The sequence below is a fragment of the Dryas octopetala genome, chromosome 1 (genome assembly GCF_963921425.1).
Source record: "Dryas octopetala chromosome 1, drDryOcto1.1, whole genome shotgun sequence".
In the NCBI taxonomy this organism is placed as follows: Eukaryota; Viridiplantae; Streptophyta; class Magnoliopsida; order Rosales; family Rosaceae; genus Dryas; species Dryas octopetala.
This window is the reverse complement of record NC_141366.1, coordinates 6,023,399-6,046,958: the sequence shown is the minus strand read 5'-3', so window position 1 is coordinate 6,046,958 and position 23,560 is coordinate 6,023,399. Positions and strand designations below refer to the sequence as shown.

The following is a 23,560-nucleotide window of genomic DNA, read 5'->3' as shown; positions in this document are numbered from 1 at the left end:
GACCCATTTTGTATTTAATTTTAATGTAAATTTTCAAGTGTAGACTCCTCAGTGGCGCCAACTTTTATGCTGCCGGTATTTTGGACTTTTCTGTGCGCAAAGGACACACTCACTCTTACCCAAACGACTTCGTTTCTTTTTCTTTATTCATTTAAAAAATAAAAAATTTAAATATTTTCGACGGGCTTTTCCGGGGACTAATTCAAAATTTCAAACCACACAGCTAGGGTTGTATTTAGGGTTTAGCATCCAAATTCCAATCCAATTTTTTTCGGAATTTTGGAATTTTGGAATTTTGGCATTTTCAGCTTTTGATTCGAGTATTCTAAAATTAAAAATTTTCAGATCGAAATTGATGAAATTTGGATTATCCAATCCAAAACTCACCCCTATCCACAGCAAGTTGAAGCCACAAACTGATACCGCACATCCAATGGGAAGAAATTGCTGGAAAATGATAAGACCCCACAAAATAAATGACAAGACGAGAACATCTTGAACTTCTCTTTTGCCTCTCCCTAACAAATTATTATTGTTGTAGGGTAAAAAGGATGCACCATTTGAATTTTGCGCTTGAAAATTATCCTTGCAGGCATGAAATTCCACCAACAATTCAAGAAAGATTAATGAAAGGTATGAGCAGAAAAGTGTGGAAATGCAGCAGTATGTAGAGTAGGGTGGGGGAGCAGTACATTAAGCAGAGAACAATGCATTACCTTAAGTTTTCACAAACAGTAAAGTAAAATATTTGTCCGCAATTTCAAGTCAGCCACCACAAACCACATCAGAACTAATAAGAAACAACATTTAAGTAGAGTAAAACCAAATCCAGCAACCAACATTCTTCTATTAGGAGCCCTCTTCCTAGCTATATAGATACACTTTTCCTAGCTTTTCCTCTCTAGCAGCTTTTCTTACCAGTCCAACTCAGGCTATATTTACTATCAAACATGTACAGGAACAAAAAGGAATTTCGGGAAAAGGAGGGTAGGAGTGAGGGATAAGGGAGGACATCATACAAAAGAACACATTACGTGAAGCCATCCATCTCAGTTTGTACTCTTCTTCGTAGAGCAACAAATGATGATTGTCAGGCTTCAATCCGTGGTGATTTTAACCACAAAGATAGTAAACCTTTGTCTCACACGTCAACTGGAAGATTGTAACTGCACCTTAAACTTGTCCACATTTATGTGCCGGCTGGATGCGGATGCAAGAAATTTAGACCCATCTGGCGTTTCACATGCTCAGGTATCAACTTATTGATAAGCTCTGGAGAAGCCCCGGCCAACTGTAAGGAGAAAGGATTAGTCCAGGTAGCAATCGGACAGGCATGTTCAAACCCTTAAGTACAATTCATGCATTTTCTTCTAATTATGGACAGGTATGTTCAGACTCTAAAATTAAATAATAAGAAGAAACAACATACCTCCTGTTTAAAATTAAAGAGAGGAGGAAGTGGGCGACCATTTGGTAAGCGAGCATTGGACTCACGAAGTTCATCAAAGAAGGAATGTGCACATGCTTCTAGCTGCAAAGACAAAGTAAATCCTAGTCAAACAGGAGAGCCACAACATACATGAGAACTATAACTTCATATTTCAGATACCAAAAGAAAAATCTTTGACATTGGAAAACTAATCCGTCAGTAGTGACCAAAACTGACCTCATGAGTATTGAGCATGACACACACAAGAAGAAAACAACAAACGGCTTTATACACTAATTTTGAAAATTCAAGGACACAGGTCACAACCTTTAACATGCCACATTGATTAGCGACTATTGAACAAGACTGGATCCTCAAACCATACAGCATGACATAACCCTATCAAATTAAAAGCAGAATTGAACTTACAGCTGTGCAGCGAAGACTTGGCGAGTATTGCAGCAGTCGTGAAGCCAGATCGATTGCTTCTGGAGGCATCCGTTTGTGGAAAACCTATATCAAGGATCCAAGTTAATAGGAATCTACCACATTAAAGAAACACCATAATTGTACTCTATAAATCAAGTAAGAGTACGTGTCCTATAAGAAAGAAGCAAACCAAATACCTTGTGCCAAGGGTGTGCTTTTATCTGTGGAAACCTAAAATCCGTATAATTTGGATTCATACAACGAATTTCTTCACGTGTTGGTGTGCCAAGAACCTGTAAGACAGATTGTAAGATGCTGACCCTCATTATGAAAATTGCATAATTCAAGATTGATAATCACTCTGCACCTTGATGATCTCCACAAGCTGGTCCACTGCATTTTCTCCAGGAAACAATGGCTACAAAATATAGTGTTTTGAGTAAGCTAACTATAGTAGGAACTAAATTATCCCTGCAAACATAGTAAAAAATAAATGTCTTAAAATTATTCAAAAGAAACTGCTAACCTGGCCCAAAAGAAGCTCCGCTAGGACACAACCAGCTGACCAGATATCGATTGAAGTTGTATAATCCGTTGCACCAAATATAAGTTCTGGAGCCCGATAGAAACGTGAACATATGTATGATATGTTTGCTTCACCTTTCACCTGAAGACAAGCAGATTTATGATAAGTTCATGAAACACTATATGGAAAGAACAAAATACAGATAACCAAAAGATAGATTGCCTCAACTAGCATAGAAACTTCCTACCCAAAAAAAAAGAAAAATAGCATAGGAAATCAAAGAAGTAGCAAGATCAATGTCTTCCACAGACAGTTCTAAAATTATCCAAAAGGGAGCTAGACGGCGCCCAGAAAATAATGTATGTTCAACCCTAAAGTTTAGTCAACATACCAGCATTTTTGCACTTCCAAAATCACAAAGCTTAACCTGGTGAGTAAGAGGATCAACCTGTAGGGAACCAAGATTGACTTCAGAAAATCTGAGGTAATTATATAGAAGTATATGTATACGTCTATAACTGTATATAACTACATATATAGACAAGTGAAAGTCACAAGTTTTAGAATAGGATACCAAAAGATTTTGAGGCTTCAAATCTCTGTGGCAAACTCCAGGAACGGTGTGTATGTAGGCGAGCCCTCTAAAAATCTGGAAAACAACGCCAAATTAATGTTAGAAAGAATATAAAACAACAATTCAACAACCGAAAGGTGCATCATGCATACCTGGTACATGTAAAGTTTGACATAGATTAGTGGCATTCTCTGGTTTCCATTGCTGTAATGCTTCAAAACCCGATACATGGTCTCCGGGACATATTCCATTACCAAATTGAGAAAAAGTTCATTTTTACTTGTAGTGGAAAAGAAACAATGCTTCAAAGAAACCACATTCGGATGATCCATCACACGCATCAATTGAAGTTCTCGGTTCTTATATCTTCTGTCCTGTAAAACCTTCTTTATAGCCACGGTCTCACCAGTTTCCAAGCATTTTGCCTGAGAGAAAAGAATTATCAGCATGGTACATGATAAATAAAATGGTACTGGGACATCAATATCTAGGAAGATGATAATTTAAAATACCTGGAAAACAATTCCAAATGACCCAGTTCCCACAACACGCTCTGCCATGTAACTAATGGTCTGCAAAAAGCATAAAAGCAAAAGAAATCAACTTCCCCGGAGAAGAAAATGAACCCTGATCAGCTATAAAGGCATCTAGATCACCAAAATGGGATTAACAATCATATTTTGACCTTTCAGCTCAATCAAGAAGTATACCTTAAGAATGACACAGAAGCAAAAGGTCAATTTCAAGAATGCTTACCTGTTTGGGTTCTCCATTTTTGCCTCCAATGGTTGTGGAAATGATGTGACCAGTTGGATCGCTACCATCTACGACAGGGGCAGAAATTTCCTGCATAACACATCAAGTTAGATTTGAAGGGAACAGATTTTCCGTAGCACCAAGAACCCCAACAACCGCAGACCACGAACAAAATATAAAAGTAAATAAAGGCTACAAGAAGTACATTCTTTGAGTCCCAAAGAAAATTAGATGGCTCAAATCTTGAAGAAGGATGCATCATTATTTTTATTATTATTCTTCTTTAAGAATAAAACCCACAAACCTAAACAAACACAGCGAGCATCCACAAACAAATGAAAAAAAAAAAAACGAAAATGAATCAGATCGGGTAGCACATGAAGTGAGTGTGGTGCAGATTAAAACATAATCAAACCCAAGTTACACAAAGGCTTCCGATGTTAATCAAGCCCAAACCAAGCTAATATCACTGTGATCTGTGTAAAAAACTGGAGCTAAGCTAATATCATTACGATCTGAGTAAAAGCTGGACATGAGCTAATATGACTGCTAATCAAACCCAAACAAACCCCAAAGCTAGAAGAAACTTAGCTGAAAATGAAACCCAGATGAACGAAAAACAAAGTGAGCTGCCAGTAAGCTGAGCAAGCTTCATTCTCTAGAAAACAAACATTCTGAAAGAAAGGGATGAGAGCTAGTACCTTATCGTCAGCCATGTTGGCGATGGAGGTAAGGTGAAAGAGAAAAAGCGGAAGGGGAAGGGCAATGGAAAAAGTCAAAGGGTGATTGTTGTGGGGATGATGAAGAAGAAGGAGGAGGAGAAGGTCATGGTGGTGATGGAGTGATGGTGGTGGATGAGATTGGAGATTGGAGATTGCAGATTAAAGAATGGAGAATTTGGAGGTCCCTGGCAGAGACAATTAGACAAACAACAAACCCATGTGATTCCAGCTCTTCTTTCTCAGTCTTTGCTTCTTCTTTTCTCTATAAGGGCCCCTACTCTTGCCTCCAATTACGACCATGCCCCTTTCTTTCTTTCGATCTGCTGTCCGCCGACGTCGTCAATTGCCCGATTCCCCCTTTGTCTTTTTCCTTTTTCCAATTTCCACAAAGCAATTAAGCATTTCTTTCTTTATATTATTATTTTATTTGTTTTTCAACGGTAAGTAATCTGTCTCTGTATCACTATTTTCTTTTGTTTTCTTTCCAAACTTTTTTCAGCGAAGAAGAATCATCTGGATATTAGTTGCCTACAATTTTTCCAACACACCATTAGTCATGGAAAATGGAAAGGACATGGTATGAGACTTCTCTCATCAATGAAGAATAATTTTGTTCGCCACTTGTAATCATGTTGTAGCATACCATGTGTGACACTGTTATATATACATTCACCACATTTTCTAATAAATGCAACAATACATGTACTGTAATTAACTGTAAAATCAAAATTATTGAATGGATTAATAATGCTGTATTTTGAAATATTTATAATTTCACCGACTAATTATTAATTTAGTAGAATTTTTTCAATTTTATATGAATATATTCCATATTCAAATTCCCATCTCCCATATTTAGAAAACAAAATGCTCATAGCCTTATATACATGGAAATTTTGAATTAGCGACTTTATGTTTATCCGACAATAAGAATTGCAGAGGATTGGTTGTGCAATGTTCACGTCCAAGAGCAACAGGGAGGGCTTATAACCAAGGCTGGTATTGATTTGGCAGCTGATGGTCTAATAACTTGGTCCACTTAGAACATGTACAAAAGTATGGCTAAATGCTATGCTATATCCTAAATATAGTAAAATTGATAAAATAAAAAAAAACTTACTACAATGACATAGTTAAATTTAACAATTGCTATTGAGAAATTTAAGAAAAAAGTAGACCCACCATTTAAAAAGTATGGGTAAAGAAAGAATAAAAAATTAAGTGAAAGAAAGTGATTGGTTGAAAAAGTGTTGGGTCTCATGAGGAGAGAGAGAGAGAGGAAATGATATTCACATGGATAAAAAAGTTGCAGCAAGAGACATGAGTTGATTGGCTATGTATTCAAATTTTACAATTCCTAAATTTGATTTTGACATGAAAAATACTAAAATATTAATTTGGGTATTAAAATAATAATATTTAAATATATTTAATATTGAACTCATATTAAAGATCTCATTAAAATATGTATAATAATATATTTATTAGAATAATTTAATATATTAAATTTAATTTATAAAGATATATATGAATATATTAAAAATATAAACATATTAACATATAGCAATAGTTTTTATAGAAAATTATGATTAAATACTAAATATCAATAGTTTTTCAATAAAGCAACATGAACTAATTTTTTTTAGCTTAGGTACTAACCTCTAGAGTAAGACATTTTGAATTAGGTCACAAATCAGTTTGTTATATAAAAATCAATTTGTCACAAATCAGTTGTAATTGAACTGTGACGGTTTCAAATTTATAAAAATTTTAAATTTTTAAGAGTTTCATACTTTTGAGTTAGGCTTAGGGGATAAAGTCATATAACTCAAAAACTAAACATTAAAGTTTAAGCCTAACAAATATTGAAAAAACAGCAAATCAATAAAAAAGTTATGACTGTTAGACAATCACAGCTCGATATAACCATATTTTTTAAAATTGGTATCTAAACTGAAATTTAGTACTTAAAGTAAAATGATATAAATATTTTAATAGTTAAAATAAAAAAACATTATAATTTGATATTTAAAATCAACGAACCTTAATTTTTATGGCATTAGAGTAAAAGGCATAAAAATTATTACTAAATGCTAAAAATTATGTTAAATATAACATATAACATAACATATAGTAAAAAGTCATTGTACATGCTATTAGTAAACTACAGCTATCCATCTGTCAATGAACAAATATAATAATTGAAAGAAGAATAATGAGAAGGGTGAGTCACAAAAGTTGAAATTATCCGCTTAATATTTTGAAGGTAACATTGTCCTTTTCGCAGTCTTCAAAGACTACATGCATGATGCATTGACCATTTTATATAAGCTTCTGTATTTTATTGTTCTTTGACCCATCTATCAACCTTTGCATTTTCTTATTCACATTATATATCCCCATTTAACACCACAAAAGCATTACATAATCATCTTACCTCATTGATTAGCCGAAAGAAAAAAAGTTATAACTTAAATTAATATTTTTTACTTTCAAAGGCTCATTGTGGGAAGTTGTATTTTGTTTTAACTTTTAACCTAAAAAACAAAAATTTGCTACAATTTACCTTGAAAACATAAATTCTACTTTTTTCACCTAAGGGCCTGAACATTTTCTTTACAACCAGCCTAGCCATTAGCGAAGGTGTGAAAACTGAAAAGGCTGTGTCTAATCATTTTGTCTGAGACTGCCTTTGGTCTAATGTCTATCTCCAAATCACTGTTTTGACCACTATTGCATCTGAAAATGATTTTTTAATACTTTTTAAAAAGTTAGTATTTTTTATTTAATTACATAATTTACCAAAAGTCATTACGGAATTGAAAAACTAATCAATAAAGATACAAATTAAAATTAATAGTAACTTTCATTATGTTATGATTGTGACTAAATAGACAATTATTTGTTTTATGTTAGCAAAATATAATATATATAATTATTAATAAGTTTCATAGAAAGTGGTTTTCAATAGTAGCGTCGGTGGTCAGTGGATGAACAGTACTCGGTCAAATTGAAAAATGGCTTCTCTGTCCTGTGTTTGTGTGGTTGTAGGTAGTCTTCTGAACTCTGCAGCCTCTGCTGCTCAGCTATGCCGCTATGGTTAGCCGCTGTGGTTCCCGTACGGTAGCTCGATCATCGGTCTAGGCAGCACCACGTGTCCCAATAGGGAGCTACGTGGATGTGGACTTGTGGAGCCACGAACAAGTTCAAAGTCAAAGAAATCAGAAATGTGCAGGGTTATAAACAGTTAGGTCCACTAAGGACCACCATTTTGCCCATTTTGCCCCTGCATGCTCATTCTCTAATTTTGGCCGGCCACCCCACCCCGACGGCGCAACCCCACCCCTCCCCACTGTCAGCGCGACCCACCCATTGACCCACCCCATCTCCCCTCTCTTTGCCTCCCTCTTTCTGCCTCTCTTCCTCCCTCACCAGACCACTATGGGTGCCCGGCGCAACCCCACCCCTCCCAGCCGCCGAGGCGACCCCAACCCTCATATTGCCGGTCGACTCTACCCCTCCCCATGGCCGGCACGACCCCCTCACCCCCGATCTCCCATCTCTCTCTCTCTCTCTTCCCTCTCTCTGCCATCTTCTCTCTCTCCCCTCTATCTGTCTCCCTCCCTCATCATACCACCATGGGTGGCCGGCGCAACCCCAACCCCACCCCCACCCCCACCCCCGATCTCCCTTCTCTCTTTCTCTCTTTCCTCTCTTTGCCATCTTCTCTCTCTCTCCTCTCTGTCTGTCTCCCTCCCTCACCGGACCACCATGGGTGGCCGGCGCGACCCCCGATATGGAGGTCTATGGGGTCGCGCCGGCCACCTATGGTGGTCCAGTGAGGGAGGGAGACAGACAGAGGAGAGATAGAGAAGATGGCAGAGAGAGGGAAGAGAGAGAGAAGGGAGATCGGGGGTGGGGGGTTGTGCCGGCCATGGGGAGGGGTAGGGTCGACCGGCGATGGGAGGGTTGGGGTCGTGCCGGCGGCTGGGAGGGTTGGGGTTGCACCGGCGGCGGGGAGGGGTGAATTTTTTTTTTATGCAGGGGCAAAATGGGCAAAATGGGGCAAAAAATTAATGAGGTAGTCAACTAAGTGGTTTTGGGTGGTCTGAATAGCCCCCCTGAAAAGAATTGTTGATTTGGTTTCCATTAGATTTTTATTTCTATCTTCAATTCTTCATAACTCCAAACTACAACAAATCCAAAACCTAGAAAACAATACAAAACAAAAGCTAGCAAAAGCTTTCTTGTAGTTTTCCACTTACAGAAAGATGTCAAAAGGTGGAAATATGCATATAAATGCAAAACCTGTTAGGCAGATAGCAAAGCCATTAATTGAAGACAATCATGGGATTCGGACCCCCCATCAGCTAGCAAGCCTAGCATGACTTAAAATTGAACTGAGAGCCAGAAAGAGCTTTTAAGTTTACCACAATTTACTACAAGACCTGCTGCATTTAAAAAGTAGAATTGCTTATCAATGATAAAAGCAACCAACCTCTCTTTAGTAGCAAGCCTATCTCAAAGGAAAAGTTTGGGCACTGCCATGTCATTTATCATATTATTTGACGATGAAAGTCTTAGAAAAGTTTTGATAACCCTAGTTTTATTGTTTGAGAAATAGGCAACTTACGTAGCTTGAATCTCTAGCTTGAAGATCAGAACATATTGGGAAAACTCCGAGGTTTGTACATTTTTTGCCATAAATTACAAGAATTCAGCCACCTGAAATTTGTCGCTTGGAGTGCAGAGCTTAGCTGAGCACCTAACCTTGTCTAAAATAGTCAACTCTTTTGGCTTGTGAGGTTTAGTATGCTTAAAAAGTTAAAGGTCAAGAGAATTGAAATCAACCAAGGAATTGAACAAGTCATAGAATGCAAGAGAACAGAAGGATAAAACAAAGATATAGAGACAATCAGACAAGACATTAGGTGCCAAATGATAGAAATAATTTAAATTTAATTACTTAATTACCAAGTCAATATCTAGTATATATACATATATACAGAAAATATTTAATTAAGAAGCTTCCCATTAATTTTAAATTGGAAAGGAACTTCATTGTTACCTGATTATTGTTTTACTTTGCATACTTCTCCAGCCACATGCAAGCAATGGAAAGAACTGGGTTCCTCTTGTCCATAACGTTGTTGCTGGTATACTATTCTATGGCTAACCTTACTATAGCACTAGCAGCAAAAACCAACATCACCACAGACCAGTCTGCTCTTCTTGCTCTCAAAGTCCATATCACTAGTGACCCTAAAAACATAATGGCCAACTGGTCCACCACCACCTCCGTTTGCAACTGGGTTGGGGTTACTTGTGGTGCACGCCACCTTAGAGTCACGGTCTTGAATCTCTCTTACATGGGTCTCACAGGCACCATTCCTCCATCCCTAGGCAACCTATCATTTCTTGTTCAGCTGCACATCACAAATAATAGTTTCCATGGTTCCTTGACCCAAGAATTGGCTAATTTGCGTCGGTTGAAGTTGATTAGCTTCGGATACAACAATTTTATGGGAACTATTCCATCATGGTTCGGGTACTTCCCCAAACTTCAAACCATTGATTTGTATGGTAATCAGTTTTCAGGTTCACTACCCACTGCTCTCTTCAACTTATCTACGCTGCAAGCAATTGATCTGAGAAAGAACCAACTATCAGGTACCAACAAAGCTATCTGGAACTCTTGGTGATTGATCATTACATTTTTAACATCTTGTAAATCTATAAGATAAGCTTATCCCTGTTAGTTCTTCTTCTTCTTCTTCTTTACATATTTAACAGGTAGCATACCGAGAGAAATTGGGAACTTAACAATGCTGAAGAAGATATACCTTGACTATAACAATTTCAAAGGTACAATTCGGGTTTGTTGATATGGATATATAAATAATGCATTCATTTAAAGCTATAATAGTACGAGTATCACAGGGTTGGCTAATGAGTTATACATACATGTTGATTTTTAGAACTTCCAAACGAGATTGGCAGCATAAAACTGGAGGTGTTCTATATGCAGTTCAATGGCCTAAAAGGGCCTGTTCCTGGGGTTATCTTCAACATGTCTTCTTTGACTAATTTGGGTCTATCAGGAAACAGCTTGAATGGTAGTCTTCCAGATGATATATGTCAACATCTTCCTACTATTCAAGGGTTGTATTTGTCTTACAACAAGTTTGATGGTCCACTTCCATCCAAATTGTGGCAATGCAAAGAGCTTCTTGTTTTATCATTGTCGTATAACAATTTCAGTGGAAGCATACCCAAAAATATTGGAAACTGGACCCAGATAAAGACTATTTTTCTTGGTTTCAACAATTTGACAGGTACCTGCAATGTCAATTCTATTCAATATTATTCTATTGTTCCTATAATGATTTATTACTTAATTAATTGATGTGGTTAGATTAAATCAATCTGTATAGTGATTTGAAGCATCTAAGAACCCAATGAAAGAATGCTACGGCTATAACATTAAACTTGGGCACTGACATTGTGGCAGGTACCATACCACATGAGATTGGTGATCTTCAAAATTTAGAGATTTTGTCACTCCCACTTAATAATCTCGAAGGCCCCATCCCATCCACAATCTTCAATATGTCCACAATAAGAATGATTTCACTTTCTAGTAATCAGATCTCAGGTAGCCTCCCAGGAAACATAAGCCTTGGGGTTCCAAACCTACAAGAGCTTTATGTAACAAACAATAATCTCGGTGGAGGAATCCCCAACTTTACCTCCAATGGTTCCAAGCTCAGGATGCTAGACATGGCTGCTAACTCATTTTCTGGGTTCATTCCTAGCACGCTTTGTGCCTTAACAAACCTTGAGTGGCTTAACTTACAAGCTAATAATTTGACGATTGATACTTCTACTCCAGAAGCAAGCCTCTTCTCTTGTTTGGAAAATCTAAGAAATTTGAGGAGATTACACTTGCCAAATAATCCATTGAATGTCACGCTTCCTGTTTCCCTCGGGAATCTCTCTACATCACTTCAATATATTGATTTAAGCATTTGCAACTTGAAGGGTAACATTCCAGTTGATATTGGCAGCTTGAGCAGCTTGACAGAATTAAATCTGGGATACAATCAATTGAGTGGACCAATTCCAACTTCAATGGGAAGACTAAGGAATCTCCAAGGTTTGTACTTGAATGATAATAAATTTCAGGGACACATCCCATATGAACTTTGTCAACTAGAAAAAATAGGTGAGCTACTCTTGGGTAATAACCAACTCTCTGGTTCTATACCTTCCTGCTTGGGTAATCTAGTCGCAGCTCTAAGAAGTCTATCATTAGGGTCCAATTTGTTAACTTCCACAATACCATCTACCTTGTGGGGACTTACATATATCTTGCACCTAAACTTGTCATCCAATTCTCTAGTTGGGCCTATCTCAGAAGATATTGGTAATTTGAAAGTTGTGACAAATATAGATTTCTCAAACAACCATTTATCTGGTATTATACCAAGCAGATTTGGGAGTCTTCAAGATTTGGTCAGTCTCTCCTTGGCAAATAACAATTTAGGAGGCCCTATTCCTAATTCGTTTGGAAGCTTTCTAAGCTTGGAACTCTTGGATTTATCCAAAAACAATCTGTCTGGATTGATTCCAGAGTCTCTAGAAGAACTCATACATCTCAAGTATCTGAATTTGTCTTTCAACAAACTCCAAGGAGAAATTCCAACAGGTGGACCTTTCGGAAACTTTTCTGCTCAATCATTTGTCTCAAATGGTGCACTCTGTGGGGTGCCCCGACTGCATGTTCCCCCATGCAAAAATAGTACACTCAAACCAAATTCAAGGAAAGCTAGTACATCTATCTTGAAATATGTTATTCCAGGAATCATGGCAGCAATATTACTCCTAGTGGCCTCCATATCAATGCTGATACTACGCAGAAAAAGGAATGTGGAAGTTGCAACAAAGACTTCCTTGTTACCTCAACTTCATTGGCAAAAATTTTCATACCAAGAACTTCTAAGGGCAACAAATGGATTTGATGAAAGCAATTTACTTGGCACTGGGGGTTTTGGCTCAGTATATAAAGGAACACTTCCAGATGGGATAGATGTTGCGATAAAGGTTTTCAACTTACAGCTAGAAGGGGCTTTCAAGAATCTTGTCAGTGAATGTGAAATGCTAAGCAATATCCGTCATCGAAATCTTATCAAAATCATCAGTAGTTGCAGTGAAATTGATTTCAAGGCCTTGGTACTGACCTACATGCCTAATGGGAGCCTTGAGAAGTGGTTGTATTCTGACAGGTACTGTTTTTTGAACATCCTAGAGAGGTTGAATATAATGATAGATGTTGCATCGGCATTGGAATATCTTCATCATGGTTATTCAACACCTATAGTCCATTGTGATTTGAAGCCCAGCAACATACTACTAGATGATGACATGGTTGCACACGTTGCTGATTTTGGCATTTCAAAACTCTTGGGGGGAGGTGATTCTATGACCCAAACCATGACCCTTGCCACAATTGGGTATATGGCTCCAGGTGATGTACTCTGCTAGTTTATCTTTCAGTTTTATATATGTTGAATTTATGAAGAAATTGAGTTAACTGATAATTCATTTTGTCTTGATCATATATACCAAAATTCACATATTACAGAGTATGGAATGCAAGGAATAGTTTCCACAAGAGGGGATGTGTACAGTTTTGGTATTTTAATGATGGAAACATTCACAAAAAAGAAGCCAACAGATGAGATGTTTGTTGGGGAAATGAATTTAAGGCTTTGGATTGCAAATTCATTATTTTCAGATGCAATAGTTGAAGTTGTGGATGCCAGTTTGCTTGGGACAAAGGAAGTTGATTTTGTGAGCAAGAGGGATTGCTTATCGTCCATTATGAGTTTAGCTCTAGCTTGTTCTGAACAATCACCGGAAGAGAGGACAAATATGAAAGATGCTGTAGTCACACTCAATAAAATCAAGACCATGTTTTTGAAGGATGCAGGAGGTGCCCTTTAATGATTCTACAGCATATTCCATGCACTTTGGTTCAGTCCTAATGGATGTAATTGTAAAGTATGCTATGCCCTGTGTTTTGGAATTTATACAGTGCAGACTGATTGTATTGAAACACAATTAGTAAATGGAATGAAATTATACAGAAAGTTCAAACCTTACTTGGTGTGTGAAGGTGTGACGACCAACTCTTCCTAATTTGTCTCTTACCGCTGCCTTTGCCCATACCAACTACCAAGAAGCCAGGATTTCCTGTTTTGTGGGCTCACTCTCTTTGTTTAAAATTGCTGGGTTGGTTAGCTCCCAGGAGCGTAAGGATTGATTGGGCCCTTGGGCTTCTCTTCTGAGGTTGTAACTTGTACAGGAAGGAAAAAAAAAATTTGGTTAGTAAAATTGTTGACTTTTTAGTGTGCGTTCATTGACAGAAAGATGTCAAAAAGTTTAAATATGCTTTTTTTATTATTATTAATCAACTGTTGTTAATGATAGTTGAACTCAAAAATTTATTCTGACAAAAGAAAAAATAACTCTCAAACACTAGACTAATGATCATTAGTAAGATGTATATATGCCTATAAATCAAATATCATAAATGAATGTTAGTCCAACATGAACCCTTTTAATGATTTGTTTTTGGAAACCCCTTTAATGAAGTTAAGTGCACCTTGAATATAATCCATGGAAGATTCGTTCCTCTGTTCTGCAACTCTGTGTTAAGACTTCAAGGGTCCCATCTCCAATTCTCCATTCTCCCTTGCTTGTAATGGTACCACAATTGAATTCTGTTGCCATAAGCCAAGATCTGTCCACAATGAATTAAGTGGATCCTTACTATTACTAAAATCAGAATATATATTGCAAAACCTTCAGGGTTTTCTGACAAAAGAAAAAAAAAAAAATATATATATATATACTCTAAGGTTTGTACATTTTTGGCCATTGACTAGTAGGATGCCAATTCGTCCACCTGAAATTTGTCGCTTGGTGTTGGAGAGTGCTAGCTTAGCTGATCAGCGTTGTCTAATAGTCACTTCTCTGGACTTGTAATGCTTAATATATATGCTGAGAAATCAGACGTCGAAATTAACCAAGGAACAAGTCATAGAATGCAAATAAAATAGAGATGTGGAGGCGACAGATTAAGCGCAGAGCCGCAGAAGAATTTATACTTAACTAGCTGCTTATTAAGTCATTATCTAGTATACATAGTCAAATGTTTAAGAAGCTTACCATTGGAATAATTTAAGTAAGAATACTAATCTGATGTAGAAGAAATGACAGAAAGGTTCATGCAACAACTCGACCGCCAGAAGGCCAAGAAAATGAATTAGTTTCAGCTCGGCCCAGTGTCAAAAATGGGCTAATGATATACCAATTTGAAGGGAACAACGAGACAAATGCAAGTCATAGCCACAGGCGATGATCAAGGGCCTATTTTGGCCAAATTCCTTCGTTTAGAGTTTCAAATAAGCAATTTAGTGATTTTGAATAAGTTTCTTAAATTGTACTTTATTTTTATTTTTATTTTCGTTTTAAATTTCGAATGTTTATGGTTGTAAAAGTATTTAAACAACCTTTTGGCTGTTTGTATGATGATTTTATCATTTTTTAATCAGAAACTTTGAGATTTTTCTCATTTCTTTGGTAGACTCCAGATCTTTCTTATGGGTTAATGTTGATTTCCCTAAGTTTTTTTTACTTGCGTGCTACGCTGCATCATGACTAGTCATCACTCAAAGATACAAGTTATTAATTTGGTCAACTATATATATGTTAGTTGGACTTTTACTTGTAATTTTGTAGTCATATTTTCCTTTGACTAAACAAATAAAAATTAAAAAATAATGGGTAAGCGAGGAATCATATTGTTTAAAAAATTGTGTGTGATTATAACAGTAGTCATTTTCTTTAAAATGTGTGATTTTAAAATAAATTTGATTAAATATAGCAATTTATGCTATAAAAAAATTAACTTTTTATTTTTATCATTTATGGTATGTTTGGATGGAGAAAAAAAACTTGAAATTTAAACAAAACTCAGCATTTAAGAAATTACATGCTCTAATTTCCTTGTTTGGGTCTATAATTATAGAATTTTGTAAATTATATGTGGAAAAAAACTTGGGATTTGAAGGTTGTAAATTTCAAGTTTAATATCCACCTAAATTGGTGTCATTTTCAAAATTCTAATTTTTATAAAATAAAAAAAAGTCGTGGCATCACCTTGCCAATTAATTACAATACCACACCACTACCACCATGCCGCCGTTACCACCACCACCACTGCCACCGCCACTGCCATCGCCACCACCACAGCCACCGCCACCGCCACCTCCGCCTCCTCCACCGCCATCACCACCACAACCATCGACACCACCTCCGCTGCCACCACTACGACCGCCACCGCCGCCACCACCACTACCACCGCCCACTGCCACCACCACCGACACCATCTCCGCTACCACCACCACAGCCGCCACCGTTGCCGCCACTGACACCGCCACCACCACCACCATCGACATTGACATCGTCGTTGTCGCCTCCATCACCAGTGCCATCACCACCACCATCGCCGCCGCCGTCGTCGCCACCACCACCGCCAATGTCGCAGTTGCCACCACCTCCAATACCCCAATTTTTGCCACCACCATTTCTCCCACCGCTCGTGGGCCATTACCCCTACTACCATCGTCAACTCACCACAAGCATCATTTTTATTGTTGCTACCATCACCATCACTCTTTTACAAAACTACTATAAATTTCGTATTTAAATTCTATTATGATTACATTTATCCAAACAAGAGAATTTACAAATTCTAGAATTTTAAATCACGTCATTTTTAATTCCGTTATCTGTGAATTCCTTAGTAATTTCAAACTAAGTTATCCAAACGCACCATTAAAAGCCATTCAAACCTTAGACTTCGTCCTAAACTCATTAGTTTTATGTTGGTCTCCCTTGCAGAGTCTCAATAATTTCACACTTGCACCTCTCCATCCCCATGCATACAATGGACAGAAGTACTTTCCTCCTCTTGTCGATAACTTTGTTTCTGGTACAGTTCTGTTCTATGGCTACCTTAACTACGGCAGCAAAAACCAACATCACCACAGACCAGTCTGCTCTTCTTGCTCTCAAAGTCCATATCACTAGTGACCCTAAAAACATAACGGCCAACTGGTCCACCACCACCTCCGTTTGCAACTGGGTTGGGGTTACTTGTGGTGCACGCCACCTTAGAGTCACAGTCTTGAATCTCTCTTACATGGGTCTCACAGGCACCATTCCTCCGGAGCTAGGCAACCTATCATTTCTTGTTGAGCTACGCTTCAGAAATAACAGCTTCCATGGTACCTTGCATTGCCCCAGGAATTGGCTAATTTGCATCGGTTGAAGTTCATTAGCTTCTCGACCAAAAAAAAAAAAGTTCATTAGCTTCGGATACAACAATTTTATGGGAACTATTCCATCATGGTTCGGGTCCTTATCCAAACTTCAAACCTTCAATTTGTATGGTAATAAGTTTTCAGGTCCCATACCCACTGCTATCTTCAACTTATCTGCACTACAAGTACTTACTCTGAACAATAACCAACTATCAGGTACATACCAACAATTAAAGCTAGTTATATATGTAATAGTTATCTTTTGGTGATCATCATTACATTTTAACAGTATAATATCTTAATCTCTTTCAGTTTCTAATTTGGTTTTTTTTTTTTTTTTTTTTTGGGATTTTCTTTGTCTTGGACATTTGCACATATAATTCAACAGGTAGCATACCTAAAGAAATCGGAAACTTAACCATGCTGAAGGAGATATACCTTTACTATAACAATTTTGAAGGTACGACTGAGTCGACTTTGTTGCAGTAGTGCATTATATGGAGAAAACTTCTCTGCTCAATCATTTGTCTCAAATGGTGCACTCTGCGGTCCACCCCGACTGCATGTTTCACCATGCAAAAATAGTACACTCGAACCAAATTCAAGGAAACCTAGTACATATATCTTGAAATATGTTATTCCAGGAATTGTGGCAGCAATACTCCTAGTGGCTTCCATATCGATGTTGATAATACGCAGAAAAAGGAATGTGGAAGTTGCAACGGAGACTACCTTGTTACCTCAACTTCATTGGAGAAAAGTTTCACACCAAGAACTCCATAGGGCTACAAGTGGATTTAATGAAAACAACTTACTTGGCACTGGAGGTTTTGGCTCTGTATATAAAGGAACACTTGCAAATGGGATAGATGTTGCGGTGAAGGTTTTCAATTTACAGCTAGAAGGGGCTTTCAAGAATCTTGTCAGTGAATGTGAAATGCTGAGCAAAATCCGTCATCGAAATCTGATCAAAATCATCAGTAGTTGCAGTGAAATTGATTTCAAGGCCTTGGTACTGAACTACATGCCTAATGGGAGCCTTGAGAAATGGTTGTATTATGGAAAGCACTGTTCTTTGAATATCCTAGAGAGGTTGAATATAATGATAGATGTTGCATCAGCATTGGAGTACCTTCATCATGGTTATTCAATACCTATTGTCCATTGTGATTTGAAGCCCAGCAACATACTACTGGATGATGATATGGTTGCACATGTTGCTGATTTTGGCATTGCAAAACTCTTGGGTGGAGGAAGTTCTATGACCCAAACCATGACCCTGGCCACAATTGGGTATATGGCTCCAGGTGAAGTTGTTAGTTCATCTTTCAATTTTATGTTTCCGATCAAACACATATGTTGTCTTTAAAGGAATTGAGTAAACTCATAATTAATTTTGTTTTCACTATGCAAAATGCAGAGTATGGAATGGAAGGACTAGTTTCGAGAAGAGTGGATGTGTACAGTTTTGGGATTTTACTGATGGAAACATTCACAAAAAGGAAGCCAAGGGATGAGATGTTTGTTGGGGAAATGAGTTTAAAGCAATGGATTGCAAATTCATTATTTCCAGATGCAATAGTTGAAGTTGTGGATGCCACTTTGCTTGGGACACAGCCACAAAAAGATCATCATCATTTGGTGAGCAAGATGGATTGTTTAACATCCATTATGAGTTTGGCTCTAGCTTGTTCTGCAGAATCACCAGAACAGAGAATAAATATGAAGGATGCTGTAGTCACACTCAATAAAATCAAGACCAAGTTTTTGCAGGAGGCTGGAGGTGTGCTGTTAAACCGTCCCCCTGTGCAGCCCTTCAATTGATTCTATAGTATATTTCATGCACTTTGATTTAGTCCTTAATTGTTGTAATTGTAGAGTATATCATGCCCTTTGTTTTGAGGTTTGTTAGATGTTCAAATTTTCATTCCATGTAAGGTGTAGACAAATAATTTTCAAACCATGCCTGTTAGTGGTGTCAGAGGGTCTCACCAGTCACCACCAAGCCCTCCTACCTTTCTCCCTTTCTCCCTTTCTCCCATTTTCCCATTGGCACTACTTATATTGGAGAAATTATTCTGTATAACTTATTCACGGGTATCTTATCTTGCTCATTTCCTTTTTTTTAGGCTCTAAGTGTGTGTGTAAAAATGTTGTGTTGGGTAGCTAGTGGCCCAGGAGCGTGAGCATTGATTGGGCCACCTGGGCTTCTTGTCTGAGGTTGAAGTGGGTTTGTCAATAAAGGGAAGGAAAAGAAATAAAGTAGCTTGATTGGTAAAGAATTGTTGATTTGGTGTGCCATTGTTTTCATTTCTGCCTTCATGACTGCAAATTCAACGAACCCAGAATGTATATAGCAAAAACGCCTAATGTTTGTACACTTTTTTTTTTATTTTTTTATTTTTTATATATGCAGAGAAATCAGAGAAATTGAAATCAACCAAGGAACAAGCCTAGAAGGCTAGAATGCAAGAGGGCACAAGGATAAAATAAAGAAGTAGAGGGGACAGATTAGGCGCAGAGTTATAGAAGAATTCCAAGTCATTATTTTAATTTAATTCAATTAATTAGAATTATTGATCAGTGAACACACCGAGAATTATTAATTTTATCAACTACATATGGTGGAAGTAAGTCTTCGTCAAGAAAAAAAGTTACAAAAGGAAGTCTTGGTCAAGAAAAAGAATTACAAAAGGAAGTCTTGGTCAAGAAAAAGAATTACAAAAGGAAGTCTTCTTAATGATTGAACTCTACTTGTATTTTAGTATTCATATTAGTAATTGCTAATGCTGAGATCAATTCCTCATAACTTTTCTCGTCTTGTCTTTCAAGAATTCCACATCTGCACATCTCCAGCCACAAGCACACAATGGACAGAACTCGTTTCCTCTTGCCGTTCACGACATTGTTTCTCGTGTACTGTTGTTTGGCTAACTTGACTATAGTAGCAGCACAACCCAACATCACCACAGACCAGTCTGCTCTTCTTTCTCTCAAATCCCATATCACTAGTGACCCTCAAAACATAACGGCCAACTGGTCCACCACCACCTTCATTTGCAACTGGGTTGGGGTTACTTGTGGTGCACGCCATATTAGAGTTTCAGTCTTGAACCTCTCTTACATGGGTCTCACAGGCACTATTCCTCCGGACCTAGGCAACCTGTCATTTCTTGTTGAGCTGCACTTGAGAAATAACAGTTTCCATGGAACCTTGCCTGAGGAATTGGCTCATTTGCGCCGATTGAAGTTGATTAGCTTCGGATACAACAACTTTATGGGAATCATTCCGTCATGGTTCGGGTCCTTCCCCAAACTCCAAACCTTGAATTTGTATGGTAATCAGTTTACAGGTTCAATACCAACTGCTATCTTCAACTTATCTGCACTGCAAGTAGTTAGTTTGAGCAATAACCAACTATCAGGTACATACCAACAATCTATCAAGACCTCTAGCTTGGTGATTATTAATTATTAATTATGCATGTACATTATAACACCTTGTCAAGCTATAAAAGAAGCTTATCTCTGTTGGTTCTTTTTCTTTTTTCTTTTGCTATGGCACACATATATAACAGGTAGCATACCGAGGGAAATCGGGAACTTGACAATGCTGAAGGAGATATACCTTGACTATAACAATTTCCAAGGTATAACTAGGCTTAGTTGTAGTGCAATATATGGATAAATCATACATATATCCAATAGTCCGTCTATCGGATGATTATTATGTTAATATTGTAAGTGTGACATTTTCAACTAACAAATGGTCTTGAAAGAAATTGAACTTAGATTGCATCAGTCTATATAGTGATTTGAAGCATCTGGGTGCTCGCATTGTGACAGGTACTATACCAGATGAGATTGGTGAACTTCAAAGTTTACAGAATGTGGGTCTTCAAGATTTGGTCAACCTCTCCTTGGCAAATAATAATTTAGAAGGCCCTATTCCTAGTTCATTTGGCAACTTGCTAAGCCTGGAACTCTTGGATTTATCCAGAAACAATCTATCTGGAGCTATTCCAATGTCTTTACAAGCACTCATACATCTCAAGTATCTGAATTTGTCTTTCAACAGGCTCCAAGGAGAAATTCCAACAGGTGGACCTTTCAAAAACTTCTCTGCTCAATCATTTGTCTCAAACAATGCACTATGTGGTGCACCCCAACTGCATGTTCCACCATGCAAAAATGGTACAGTACTTGAGCCACATTCAAGGGAAGCTAGTACATCGATCTTGAAATATATTATTCCAGGGATCTTGGTAGCAATGTTCCTAGGGATCTTTATATCATTGTTGATACTACCTAGAAAAAGGAATGTGGAAGTTGCAACAGAGACTACCTTGTTGCCTCAACTTGATGAATGCAGAAAAATTTCATACCAAGAGCTTCTAAGGGCTACAAATGGATTTAATGAAAGCAACTTACTTGGCACTGGGGGTTTTGGCTCTGTATATAAAGGAACACTTCCGGATGGGATAGATGTTGCGGTGAAGGTTTTCAATTTACAGATGGAAGGGGGTTTCAAGAGTCTTGAAAGTGAATGTGAAATGCTAAGCAATATTCGTCATCAAAATCTTATCAAAATCATCAGTTGTTGCAGTGAAACTGATTTCAAGGCCTTGGTACTGAACTACATGCCTAATGGGAGCCTTGAGAAATGGTTGTATTCTCAAAAGTATAGTTCTTTGAATATCCTACAGAGGTTGAATATAATGATAGATGTTGCATCGGCATTGGAATATTTACATCATGGTTATTCATTACCTATTGTCCATTGTGATTTGAAGCCCAGCAACGTACTACTCGATGATGATATGGTTGCACATGTTGCTGATTTTGGCATTGCAAAACTCTTGGGTGGAGAAGATTCTATGACCCAGGCCACAATTGGGTATATGGCTCCAGGTGATGTTGCTAGCTAGTTTGTCTTTCAATTTTATATATGTTGTCCTTATGAAGAAGGTTAACATACAATTTTGTTTTAAAAATATATTGCAGAGTATGGAATGGAGGGAATAGTTTCCACAAGAGGGGATGTGTACGGTTTTGGTATTTTACTGATGGAAACATTTACAAAAAGGAAGCCAACAGATGAGATGTTTGTTGGGGAAATGAATTTAAAGCAGTGGATTGCAAATTCATTATTTCACCATGCAGTAGTTGAAGTTGTGGATGCCTATTTACTTGGGACACTGCAGGAAGATCATGATTTTGTGAGCAAGATAGATTGTTTATCATCCATTATGAGTTTAGCTCTAGCTTGTTGTGCAGAATCACCAGAAGAGAGGACAAATATGAAAGATGCTGTAGTCACACTCAATAAAATCAAGATCAAGTTTCTGAAGGACATGGAAGGTCTGCATGCTTAGTTTTTGCTGTTGTTGTTGTTATATCCCCTCAAATATTGTAGATACGAATGATGTGCAAAGACTGATTTAATTTCAATGATATTTGTGAATATATTTGTGATATTTGTGATTTAATTTCACATGTACATAATAACATAAACGTGTATCGTCACTATTTTTCAAGCACATGCGAAGGAAAGAGCAACCCAGGTCATAATTTATCGTCATTTTTTCTGGGTCGTTGTATGATTTTTTTAAATGACAATTCTATCCTATTCTGAAATGACCAAAAGGTCCTAACCGGCTCCTCCCCTGCAAAAGCCCTCTCTCTCTCTCTCTCTCTCTCTCTCTCTCTCTCTCTCTCTTTCCCAGATTCCCTACCTCCCTGACCGACCAGCAAAAGCAATTAACTTTGAAATTGGCAGAAGCATAACTCAAGAAATTGTGTTTACGTACCTCGATCAGATGCTTGGGAAGCTCATTGTGTTGTTGTGCTACACTGCTAGTCTGCTACTAGTATGACTCATACCAATCTCCCAGAGGCTGCCACAGCGCTTTCTTGCAGAGAGTGCCGCCAAGGTTGAGAATTTCTTCCAGACCAAGCCGGAGAATCAGGTGGAGGAGGAGTCCATTGGGGCTTCGGCAATTTTTTTTCTTTTGTTATTTTTTGTTTTCATTTTAAGTTTTAGTATTGATTTTTTTTTTTTGTGAGAGAGGAGGCCAAAGGCCTGTGCTGTACATTACATATGGGAAGGGTGGGATATTGAAGCCCCTACACCACTGGGCCACCCTCGCTTCTCAGTATTGATTATTTTAAGGTAGTATTGACATATTCTATATTGTTAGTTCATGGACGTATAGTTATGAATAGTAGTGATCCCAACTTTTTTTTCTCAACTTAATAATATTTATATATTGGACACTAATAATTAAAAAAAAAAAAAAAAACTACCATATTCAATAAAACAATAACACATAAAATGAGAAATAAAAGTTGAGAAAATAAGATGAGATCCTTAACACTATTGAATTAATTATTATGTGACAATATCTTCTCAAAAAAAAAAAATTAGTATGTGACAGTAATATTATATCCCATATTATTACGAATTTATCTAAATTATAACATGTTTACAAGTTATTATTATTGTCGCATATTATTACGAATTCATCTATATATTATCTCATATTGTTACAAATTCATCTAAATTATTATGAATACATATTAGTTTTTTATCTAAATTGTTGTATAGTGTTCGTTGTTTAGGTTTATATATATTAATGATTGTACACATGATACAAGGTGTCACATTATGTTATGATCATACATAAAAAAAACTTTTTATTTGCTTGTCTTCTTAAATAGGAAGTTTTTTGG

At 37.3% G+C, this 23,560-nt stretch overlaps 4 protein-coding genes and 1 pseudogene across 4 annotated transcripts; 4 read left to right on the top strand and 1 right to left on the bottom strand.

Moving 5' to 3' along the window:
* Window positions 1-693: 693 nt before the first annotated feature.
* Window positions 694-4,680, bottom strand: BIN2 (Protein kinase superfamily protein). Its single transcript, XM_086238869.1, has 12 exons — window positions 4,416-4,680; window positions 3,715-3,804; window positions 3,471-3,530; window positions 3,111-3,383; window positions 2,959-3,033; window positions 2,776-2,832; window positions 2,385-2,525; window positions 2,226-2,276; window positions 2,056-2,151; window positions 1,859-1,942; window positions 1,430-1,531; window positions 694-1,291 (listed from the first exon to the last, which is right to left on the bottom strand). Exons 1-12 carry the CDS (start codon window positions 4,428-4,430, stop codon window positions 1,190-1,192), a joined length of 1,146 nt encoding a protein of 381 aa, XP_086094995.1. The 5' UTR covers window positions 4,431-4,680; the 3' UTR covers window positions 694-1,189.
* A 4,870-nt stretch (window positions 4,681-9,550) lies between these two features.
* Window positions 9,551-13,442, top strand: LOC147296984 (uncharacterized). The gene is made up of 5 exons (XM_086238812.1): window positions 9,551-10,106; window positions 10,230-10,301; window positions 10,415-10,771; window positions 10,948-12,963; window positions 13,081-13,442. Exons 1-5 carry the CDS (start codon window positions 9,551-9,553, stop codon window positions 13,440-13,442), a joined length of 3,363 nt encoding a protein of 1,120 aa, XP_086094938.1.
* Window positions 13,443-16,452: 3,010 nt separating this feature from the next.
* LOC147296983 (LRR receptor-like serine/threonine-protein kinase GSO2) lies at window positions 16,453-17,317 on the top strand. Its single transcript, XM_086229896.1, is given in 4 exon segments — window positions 16,453-16,800; window positions 16,803-16,854; window positions 16,886-17,044; window positions 17,217-17,317. Coding segments are annotated over 4 exon segments (660 nt in total).
* A 193-nt stretch (window positions 17,318-17,510) lies between these two features.
* Window positions 17,511-18,652, top strand: LOC147296982 (putative LRR receptor-like serine/threonine-protein kinase At3g47570 pseudogene; annotated as a pseudogene).
* Window positions 18,653-19,439: 787 nt separating this feature from the next.
* LOC147296981 (putative receptor-like protein kinase At3g47110) lies at window positions 19,440-22,580 on the top strand. Its single transcript, XM_086238846.1, has 4 exons — window positions 19,440-20,253; window positions 20,407-20,478; window positions 20,675-21,739; window positions 21,833-22,580. Exons 1-4 carry the CDS (start codon window positions 19,698-19,700, stop codon window positions 22,201-22,203), a joined length of 2,064 nt encoding a protein of 687 aa, XP_086094972.1. The 5' UTR covers window positions 19,440-19,697; the 3' UTR covers window positions 22,204-22,580.
* The last annotated feature ends 980 nt before the right edge of the window (window positions 22,581-23,560 follow it).